Raw genomic sequence first — 11,498 nt, 5'->3', positions numbered from 1 at the left:
AGGCCTCTATCTGATGTGGAGTTGGTAAAGATCTTTTCCCATTCTGTTGGTTGCCATTTTGTTTCCTTGACGTCGTCTTTAGCCTTACAGAAACTTTGCAATCTCATTAAGTCCCATTTGTTAATCTTTGACCTTAGAGCTTGAGCCATTGGTGTTTTGTTCAGGAAATTTTCTCCTGTGCCTATGTGTTCTAAGGTTTTCCCTACTTTTTCATCTAATAGTTTCAGTTTATCTGGTTTAATGTGGAGATCTTTGATCCACTTACACTTGAGCTTTGTACAAGGAGATAAGAAAGGGTCTATTTTCTTCTTTTGCATACTGAGTGCCAGTTGGACCAGCACCATTTGTTGAATAGGCTGTCCTTTTTCCATTGAATGTTTATGGCTCCTTTGTCAAAAATCAGGTGACCATATACCTGAGGGTTCATTTCTGGATCTTCTATTCTATTCCATTGATCCACATGCCTATTTCTGTACCAGTACCATGCAGTTTTTAGCACAATTGCCTTGTAATATAGCTTGAAGTCAAGGATAGTTATTCTTGCAGATGTTTTCTTGTTGTTGAGGATGGATTTCACAATTCTAGGTCTTTTGTTATTCCATATGAAATTCCACATTGATCGTTCCAATTCCATGAAGAACTGGGTTGCAATTTTGATGAGGATTGCATTGAATCTGTAGATTGCTTTTGGTAGGATGGCCATTTTTAAAATGTTGATCATTCCAATGCATGAGCATGTTAGATCTTTCAATTTTCTGAGATCCTCTTCAATTTCTTTCTAATTGGTCCAGCCAGAAATTCCAGTACTAGGTTGAATAGGTAGGGGGAGTGTGGGCAGCCTTGTCGAGTCCCTGATTTTAGTGAGATTGCTTCAAGTTTCCCACTGTTAAGTTTGATGTTGGCTGTTGGTTTGCTGTATATTGCTTTTATTATGTTTAAATATGGGCCTTGGATTCCTGTTCTTTCCAAGACTTTTAACATGAAGGGGTGTTGGATTTTGTCAAATGCTTTCTCAGCGTCTAGTGAGATGACCATGTGATTTTGATCTTTGAGTTTGTTTGTATGGTGGATTACGTTGATGGATTTCCTTATGTTAAACCATCCCTGCATCCCAGGGATGAAGCCTACTTGGTCATGATGAATGATCGTTTTGATGTGTTCTTGGATTCGGTTTGCAAGGATTTTGTTGAGTATTTTTGCATCAATGTTCATAAGTGAGATTGGTCTGAAGTTCTCTTTCCTTGTAGGGTCTTGGTTTGATTTAGGTACCAGGGATATTGTAGCCTCAAAAAATGTGTTAGGTAGAATTCCATCTGATTCTAATTTTTGGAATAATTTGGAGAGTATTGGTGTTATATCCGCAATAAATGTCTGATAAAATTCTTCACTGAACCCGTCTGGACCTGGGCTTTTTTTGGTTGGGAGGCTTTTGATGACTTCTTCTATTTTTTTAGGTATTATAGGGTTATTTAGACGGTTTACTTGGTCCTGGTTTAACTTTAGGATCTTGTATCTGTCTATTTCTTCCCTAATTTTGAATATTTCTTGCCGACTACTCTTCTTGGGTATATCTGCTTCCTTTTGTTCTAGGGCTTTTACCTGTGCTGTCAGGTTGCTGATGTAAGCTCTCTCCAGTTTCTTTTTGGAAGCACTTAGGACTCTGAGTTTTCCTCTCATTTCTGCTCTCTTTGCATCCCATAGGTTTGGGTATGTTGTGTTTTTGTTTTCGTTGAATTCTAGAAAATCCTTTATTTCTTTCTTATTTCTTCTTTGACCCTGCTATCGTTTAACAGAGCGTTGTTTAGTTTCATGTGTATGTGTGCTTTTTGTTGTCTTTGTTGTTGTTAAAGATCTGCCATAGACCATGGTGATCTGAGAGGATGCATGGGAGTATTTCAATTTTCTTATATTGATTGATGCTCACTCTGTGTCCAATTATGTGGTCAATTTTTGAGAAGGTGCCATGGGGTGCTGAGAAGAAGTTGTCTTCTTTTACTTTAGGATGATATGTTCTGTATATATCTATTAATTCTAGTTGGTTCAAAATCTCTTCTAGTTTTGCAGTTTCCTTGTTCAGATTCTGTTTCCATGATCTGTCCATTGGTGAGAGTGGGGTATTAAAGTCTCCCACTATTATTGTGTGGGGTGAAATGTGTTTTTTAAGCTTTAGTAGGGTTTCTTTTATGAATGTGGGTGCTTTATTATTTGGAGCATATAGTTTAAGGATTGAGAGTTTCTCCTGACAGATTTCTCCAGTAATGAGTAAAATTGTCCTCCCTTATCTTTTTTGATAACTTTTGGTTGGATATTTACTTTATTCAATATTAGAATAGCCACTCCAGCTTGCTTCTTGGGGCTGCTTGCTTGGAAGTTTTTTTTTTCACCCTTTTACTCTGAGATAGTGTCTTTCTTTGTCTCTGAGATGAGTTTCCTGTATGCTGCAAAAGGCTGGATTTTGTTTATGTATCCAGTCTGATAACTTATGTCTCTTTATTGGGGAGTTGAGCCCATTTATGTTAATAGATATCAAGGAATAGTTTTTTCTTTTTCCTGTTATTATTGCTTTTGTGGGCTGAGTTGTGTCTGTGTCTTTTTCTTCTTTTGGTTTTCTTGCTTAGGAGTTTTCTTGTTTTTACTATGATGTAGTTCCCCTCATTGTATTGGGTTTTCCACCAATAATTCGTTGTAGTGCTGGGTTTGTGGTCAGATATTGTGTAAATTTAGATTTGTCTTGAAATATTTTCATCTTTCCATCTATGGTGATTGATAGTTTTGCTGGGTATAGCAGCTTGGGCTGGCACTTGTGCTCTCTTAGGGTGTGCATGATGTTGTCCAGGCTCTTCTAGCTTTCATAGACTCTGTTGAGAAATCGGTGTGATTCTGATTGGCCTGCCTTTATATGTTACCTGACCTTTTTCCCTTACTGCTTTTAGTATTATTTCTTTGCTTTGTGCACTTGGTGTTTTGACTATTATGTGTCAGGAGGTATTTCATGTCTGGTCCAACCTATTTGGAGTTCTGAAGGCTTCTTTTATGCTCGTGGTCATCTCATTCTTGAGGGTAGGAAAGTTTTCTTCTGCGATTTGTTGAAGATATTTACTGTGCCTCTTAGTTGATACTCTTCTCCCTCTTCTATTTCTATTATCCTTAGGTTAGGTCTTCTCATTGTGTCCTGGATTTCCTGGACATTTTGCGTTAGGAGCTTTTTGTTTTTTGCATCTTCTCTGGCTGTTTTGTCTATGTTTACAATGTTGTCTTCTGCCCCTGAGATTCTCTCTTCCATCTTGTAATCTATTGGAAATGCTTGTTTCTGTGACTCCTGATTTCTTTTTTAGGTGTTCTACCTCTAGGGTTAACTCTTTTAGTGTTTTATGTTGTGTCAATTTCCATTTTAAATTCCCTCTTCCATTCCTTTGTCTCTTTGATTGTGTTTTCCACTAGTTCTTTGAGTTCTTTGAGTATTTTTCTTGTTTCCATTTTAAAAGCTTCTGAATCTTTTTTCTTATTCTCCTGTTCTTGTTTAAGTATCTCTATCAGCATCTTGAGGTATGATTTCAGGTCTGCAGTCATCTTTTTCTAGAGTGTTTTGCATTCCAATGTTTGCTGTTATGGTAGAGCTGGGTTCTGGTGTTGCTCGGTTCTTTTGTTTTCCTTGGGATATACTCTTTCCCTTTCATCTTGCCATTTTGCTGTCAGTGATATGTTCTTGTGTTTCCCTTGTATCTTGTCTGTGTCCCTTGATCTCCACTGGTCCAGGTGGCAGATGGGCCAGCCTCTGTTCTGCTCCCTGAAGTCTCTGCCTGGTGGAAACAGAAGTTCCAAAGTTCTGTTTATGGTCAGTGGATTAGGCAGTGCAAGACGGGGTGTGCACTTTACGTGTGCACTCTGCAGAGATGTCTCTGCTTTCTGGCTGCCAGTCACTGATAATTTGATACTGACCTCATAAAGCTCTGAAGATCACAGAAACAACTCTCATACTATGTGAAGTTCAAGGGAAAAAAAAGAACAGAAAAAATCATTATGTTTACTCCTTATACACCAAGAAAACCTTGACTAATTCCAGGTTACATTTGTTTTACTTGTAATTTATGCTCAATGTAACTAGTAAGATCTTAATATACACTATCAAATTTTTTAAAAAATAGCCAAGCAATGCCAATTTTTTTCTATACTTTTATGCAAAAGTGCTTAAAATTTGTACATTTATGTTTGTTTTTAGTAATAAATTTCTTCAATTAAAAAATAAAAAAGAATGAAATACAAATAAAAACAAAAAATATAATTTTCTCAAGGTAAAATGAATTTTTTTGGCACAGTTCTTAATCTATAGATTAAAAAGAAACAATTATGTAGTAGAATATGTCAAAATGTGTATTTGTAAGAGGGTTTGTTTTCAGAGAATAAAAGCAATTACAAAAGTCAGTAGTAAGTAATTAATAAATGGAGTCTAGTTAGATAGCTTGCTGAATAAAGGAGCTTCCTTACAAGATAATGATCTGTGTTCAAACCCTGGTGTCCATGAGATGGAAAGGGAGAATTGGCTTTTCTGAATTCCTCTTGGACGTCTATACACTAACATCGTAAATGAGCAAATGAAGAAAAATACCCTTCATATAATAAACATAAAATATAGTGGTTAGAAGAATTAAGTAGACTTTTTTGTAAATGTAACACAGAGAATTCTGTAGAGTATTATAATAGACAGCTCATAAAGAACAATCAATGATAATTAGATATTTTAAGAAGTTACATTTAGCTAGGAACAAGCTCAGATGTGTTTTGGGGCAAAAAGGGTTACTATACATAGAAATAATGTAGTATACTTTTTAGATAGACTGTAAAGCATGAAAACAAAAGGCTAGAAAGAAGAATTTTGAACATTTTTTATGATAGAAAATAGTGCTTGAGAAGACAGGCATACTTAATGTAATTTGAATATTTTACAATGTACATTATGTATAGAAGCATTGCATAGGACCTCATTAATATGCATGACTCTGTGCTTTCATTCATTCATTAAACATAAAATTTAAATTCTAAGAAGCAAGCTTGGTCCCCAAGGTCAGTTAACTTTTTCCCTAAGAAGATAGTATGATAATTTTTAGCTATACTCTGGAGGAGTCTCTAGAGCTTTCTCAGCGTCTAAAATTCTCCTCACACCTCCACATACTAGTTTCTGAAATACGAGTATCACACATTAGGCTAAATATTGTGTGCTACTATTTATTAGATGTTATTCATTTTATTAACATCAGTCACTGGTAACCAATGCAGGTTTTTGGACATACTTGAGGATTAGCTATAAGTCTTCAAAAAAGGTGAAAAAAAAAAACACCTTATAGAACAGAGGTCACACTGATTGACCTTTGTCTGGCAAGCCATATATAGGTTCTCTGACAGTCCTGTATGTTTTAATGTACAGTTATAACCTGTGATTTATAAAAGAGATATTGTCTTCTTTTTCTATAGTATGTTTTCTGGATTAAAAAGGTATGTGATTCTTACAAGAGAAGAGGAGGAATGCATGGTGAATTAAGAACTTTGTCTGTCTGAAAATTCTGTCCATTTTGCTTTAGACAAGCTAGAAATATTGACTATTTCCTAAGAAAAAGCAGCAGGAAGAAGATTTGAAAAATATTACATAGTAAATTTTTAAAATTTTAGAGTAACTATTTATAATAATTATCCTACTATAAACTGGGCTTTTTCAAACCAACGAGAACAGTTTCATAAAACAAATGGTCTGTGTATAACTACTGTAACCTTTTGAAAACATGTTTAAAAATAGTTTTGAGAACTCAAATATTTCATAGGCTAAAAGTTATTCTAAAACTAGTTTTGTGATGCTGAGCTAAATTATAAATGTCAAAACTCTGCAAGAATTTTGTTAATTTAATTATCAAATACCCTGTCAGAAAGAATAAAAAATATAAAGTGTCTGGTGTAATTTTATGTTGTTCAGTGTAGCTTCATTCAACTGAATAGAAGAAACAATCAGAAAAGATACAGACTCCGAAGATAAAGTGATCTTTCTGTGCACTGAAAAGGCTTAGCTATTCTGAAGACTGAATAAGGCTCAGTCACATTTAAAATCTTATGCAATAAGGTTATATTTATGTTATACATAATCTGTAACTTTTTTCCCCTGTTTCTCATAGCAGCCTCAAAAATTGAGACTAACATTTAACTTCATAGATTCTAAGTTTTTTCTTCTTTTAATGTTTTTATTGGATATTTTATGTATTTACACTTCAAATATAATCCCCTCTCCTGGATTCCCCCTCTCTCACTTTTCCCCCCCTGCTTCTATGGATATGCTTCACCTCCCACCCCCCCACTCCCACCTGAACACTCTGACATTCCCCTATACTGAGTAAACAAGCCTTCACGGCACCAATGCCTTTCTCTGGTGATGCTACACAATGCCATCCTCTGCTACACAATTGGCAGGAGTGACGTGCCCCCCCCATGTGTAATCTTTAGGTGGTGGTCTAATTCATGGGAGTTTTGAGGGAACTGGTTGGTTTCAACAGAGGAATGGATACAAAAGATGTGGTACATTTACACAATGGAGTGTTACTCAGCTATTAAAAAACAAGATGCTGGACTTGAAAATTGTGTTATGTAGGAAGGAAGGCAAGTCTCTAGATCAACCCACTGTCTTCCTAAAGTTTTAGAGAGTTAAATTGTAGTAGGTGAAAGGCCAAACTTGGCCTCTTCACATATTTGATTTCTATACTTTCAGTTTTAACAATCTGTTTCATATAGCTAAAATTAATGTGTCTAGATATCAATTAGGGTTCATTAGAACATATATGTTTTATGATAGGTACATAAGAAAAAAAGACTTTGTTTTCTTATCTTTACGACACAGGCTTCTATGTTTTTGAGCAAGTTAATTACATATTTATCTTAGTTCTCATCAGAAAACATGTTAACATTAGCTATCCAGATTGATTGTTGAATTTATTGAATGTGGAACAATGTAAAATGTCATTGTAATTTTAGAGTACATCATAATTAAAAAAAGGTTAAACTTCTGTTTTCCTCTGCATTGGAAGTCATTAGGCAGGTGTTGGACTTGTAAACTGGGTGTGCAAGTTTGTTGGAGATTAGTCTACAAACTGAAATCAGTCTCACGTTTTATTGGGTGACAACTTGGAAACTAATTCTAAGTGCTAGCCTGTAGGTTTACCTGAGTTTAAACTTAGTCAGGTTCTCTAAATTGGAGTCTGAACTTGAAAGATTTGGCCTCTTCCCATTGGAATTGAAACAAAACTCGCAATTTCGGTGTTAAACAATGCTGATTATAGCTAAAGCCTTCTGTGACCTGGTCATATTTCCATAATTATGGATGTGTCCTTATTAATTAGATATGTCCTTATTATCAAGATATGTTTTATTAGAAGCATGAAAATGTAGGTAGAAAAATGTTAAAATGCAATTCAGAGCTCAGAACCTCATTTATAACATACTAATATTCAGAAAAAACACTTGATGTTTTGGTTAAAGATTTGTTGTTCACTTGATTTTTAATGATAAAATCTATACAGTGACCAAGAAGAACTTACTAACTAGTGTATCACTCAGTTCACTGTATAAAAAACTATTCAGTATAATGAAATTAAATTATTATAGACTGTTAGCATGCAATGGATTAATGGCTTACCAGTATCCAGAATGTAATGTGGTAATTGTTTTATTTAAAAATGTAGAAAATTTACATTTTTGTGCAAGACAATTTACTTGTATGTACTAATAATTTATCAAAGTCATTATGCTATTGACAAAGCACAGGCTGTTTCTATACTATGTTTTGTCAGGAAAGTACACTGGGTTTAGTTTTGCAAGTCCAGGAAAATTTCACTGGTACATAGGACATTAAAAGAAACAATTTTATAGTTACTAAATGTCTATATTTTGCTGAAATATCAATTAGATTTATACAGATTCTAATTATTTTATTATCTTATTCTTACACATTTTAAAACTTTAATTCTATATGTATAGGTGCAATACTCTCATGCAAGCGTATAGAAAATGTGTGCCTCATAGCAAACCGGGCCAGAAGGTGTCAAACAGATCCATGTCTATTCTATTGGATTATAAACAGTTGTGAGCTGCTATGTAGATGCTAGGTTTTTAGAATAAAAATCCAGGGCGATGATTATTAAACTATTGTTCCAAACCACTTTCTATTATTTTTCTTTTACAAAAACTTAAGGCCATCTGTTGATTAACCCATATCACTGATGGAAAACAGGACAGAAGTGAGATGCTTCATCTTGGTGGGACTCACCAATGACCCAGATCTGCAACTTCCCCTCTTCATCACCTTCCTCCTCATCTACACCATCACCCTTATAGGAAATCTGGGGCTGGTCCTGTTGATTCTTTTGGACTCTCGGCTCCACACCCCCATGTACATTTTCCTAGGTAACCTGTCCTTAGTGGACTTCTGTTATTCTTCAACAGTCACTCCAAAAGTCATAGCTGGATTCCTTACAGGAGACAAGATCATGTCCTACAATGCTTGTGCCACTCAAATGTTCTTTTTTGCAAACTTTGCTGATGTAGAAAATTATCTTTTAGTCTCAATGGCCTATGATCGTTATGTTGCAGTATGTAAGCCCCTACATTATACCACCACCATGACGACACGACTGTGCGCAGGTCTAGTCATTGGCTGTTATATTTGTGGTTTCCTGAATGCTTCCCTCTATACTATGGATGCATTAAGTCTTTCCTTCTGTGAGTCCAATGTGGTCCATCACTTTTTCTGTGATGTTCTAGCAGTTATGATTGTATCTTGCTCGGATAGACATGTTAACGAACTGATTCTTCTTTATGTAGCTACCTTCAACATATTTTTTGCCCTTATACTCATTTTGATATCATACGTCTTCATTTTTACCAACATACTGAAGATGCATTCAGCTGCAGGATATCACAAAGCTCTCTCAACTTGTGCGTCACACTTTACTGCAGTGTCCATTTTCTATGGAACAATGATTTTCATGTATTTGCAGCCCAGCTCCAGTCACTCCATGGACACTGACAAAATTGCATCTGTGTTCTACACCATGGTCACCCCCATGTTAAACCCTCTGGTTTACAGCCTGAGAAACAAGGATGTGAAGAATGCATTCACAAAGATTGTACTGAGGGCAAGATGATGTTTGTACCTTTGATTTTTGGTTTTTAGAATACAAAACACTTGGATGCATTCACATGATCTTAACTCTAATATGAATCACATTTTTCAATCCTGTACCAAATTCCAAAATATGAATTGACAGCTTCACCTCTGCAATAGGGATTTCCTCCAGAATGAAATTATCTTATTCAGAAGAATAACTAATGAATTATATGACTATCATAACATTTTGTAATACCATTAAAACATTAATTACAATATGCAGTCCCCTTCCATACAATATTTCTTCTGTCCTATCAATATAAATATATGTCAGCAAGTACATACAATGCCCTTTAAAGTTAAGACACACTCAAAAGTTTTGTGAGAGGTATAATTTAAATGAATGTCAGAAATTACCGCAATATGGCCTGAATTTTTTTTAACGACTTTATTTTGCAAAACAAAGATAAATGTAAAGATTTTAAACATTTTTTGCTTAAAATTATACATTTTTGTCAGTACTGTTTTTTCAGACATTAAAATAAATTTTACATAAAACCATGTGAATATGTTTTTTAGTCAGTACTTGATTTTTTTCAAGGGCTTGACAGTATGCATTGAAAACCTACTAGTTGCAATAAGCTTAAAGTACATGAAAAACAAAATGCAACATGGAAATAGTTAAAGTCTTCTTGTTTTGTGAATATATGTATATTTTTTGTTTTCTTTATTTCTTGGACTTCATACAGTCTGTGATTTGTTTCTGGGGGAGTGCAAGCCTCTGGGGTTAGCATCCCACTATCAGTGACTGCATATTATGTCTGTTCTTTTGTGACTGGGTTATCTCACTCAGGATGATATTCTCTAGATGCAGCCATTTTCTTAAGAATTTGGTTAAGTCATTGTTTCTGGTGGCTGAGTAGTATTCCATTGTGTATATGTACCACAATTTTTGTATCCATTCGTCTTCTGAAGGACATCTGGGTTCCTTCCAGCTTCTGGCTATTATAAATAGAGCCGCTATGAACATTGTGGTGCATATATCTTTGTTGTGTATTAAAGTGTCTCTGGGGTATATGCCCAGAAGTGGAATGGCTGGGTCTTCAGGTAGTACTATATCCAATTTTCTGAGGTATCGCCAGATAGATTTCCAGAGTGGTTGTATTAGCTTGCAACCCCACCAACAGTGGAGAAGTGTTCCTATTTCTCCGCAGCCTCGCCAGCATCTGCTGTCATCTGAGTTTTGGATCTTGGCCAATCTGACTGGTGTGAGGTTGAATCTTAGGGTTGTTTTGATTTGCATTTCCCTGATGGCTAAGGATATCGAGCACTTCCTCAGATGTTTTTCGGCCATTCGGTGTTCCTCAACTGAAAATGATTTGTCTAGCTCTGTACCCCATTTTTTAATAGGGTTATTTGATTCTCTGGTGTCTAGCTTTTTGAGTTCCTTGTACACCTTGGATATTAGGCCTCTATCTGATGTGGTGTTGGTAAAGATCTTTTCCCATTCTGTTGGTTGCCGTTTTGTTTTCTTGACGATGTCCTTAGCCTTACAGGAACTTTGCAATCTCATTAAGTCTCATTTGTTAATCTTTGACCTTAGAGCTTGAGCCATTGGCGTTTTGTTCAGGAAATTTTCTCCTGTGCCTATGTGTTCTAAGGTTTTCCCTACTTTCTCATCTAATAGTTCCAGTGTATCTGGTTTCATGTGGAGATCTTTAATCCACTTACACTTGAGCTTTGTAGAAGGAGATAAGAACGGGTCTATTTTCATTCTTTTGCATGTTGAGTGCCAATTGGACCAGCACCATTTGTTGAATAGGCTGTCCTATTTCCATTGAATGTTTACTGCTCCTTTGTCAAAAATCAGGTGACCATATACATGAGGGCTCATTTCTGGAACTTCTATTCTATTCCATTGATCCACATGCCTATTTCTGTACCAGTACCATGCAGTTTTCAGCACAATTGCCTTGTAATATAGCTTGAGGTCAGGGATAGTGATTCCCGCAGATGTTTTTTTGTTGTTGAGGATGGATTTCGCTATTCTAGGTCTTTTGTTATTCCATATGAAATTGCACATTGATCTTTCCAATTCCATGAAGAACTGGGTTGGAATTTTGATGGAAATTGCATTGAATCTGTAGATTGCTTTTGGTATGATGGCCATTTTTAAGATGTTGATCTTTCCAATCCATGAGCATGGGAGATCTTTCCATTTTCTGAGATCCTCCTCAATTTCTTTCTTTAGAGGTTTGAAGTTCTTGTCATACAGGTCCTTCACTTCCTTAGTTAGAGTCCCACCAAGGTATTTCATAGTTTTTGTAACTATTGTGAAGGGTACCTTTTCCCTAATTTC

The 11,498-nt window shown here is 35.6% G+C and overlaps 1 protein-coding gene across 1 annotated transcript; it reads left to right on the top strand.

The window, feature by feature from the left end:
- Positions 1-8,252: 8,252 nt before the first annotated feature.
- On the top strand, positions 8,253-9,176 carry LOC308416845 (olfactory receptor 5B3-like; the record flags this gene model as incomplete). The annotated part of the gene is made up of 1 exon (XM_080911937.1): positions 8,253-9,176. The coding sequence occupies one exon, from the start codon at positions 8,253-8,255 to the stop codon at positions 9,174-9,176; it is 924 nt and encodes a 307-aa protein (XP_080768063.1).
- Positions 9,177-11,498: the final 2,322 nt, after the last annotated feature.

This window comes from Micromys minutus (assembly GCF_963924665.1).
Source record: "Micromys minutus genome assembly, chromosome: 2".
NCBI classification, from domain to species: Eukaryota; Metazoa; Chordata; class Mammalia; order Rodentia; family Muridae; genus Micromys; species Micromys minutus.
The sequence above is the reverse complement of the archived record's forward strand: the minus strand, read 5'-3'. Positions and strand labels throughout refer to the sequence as shown.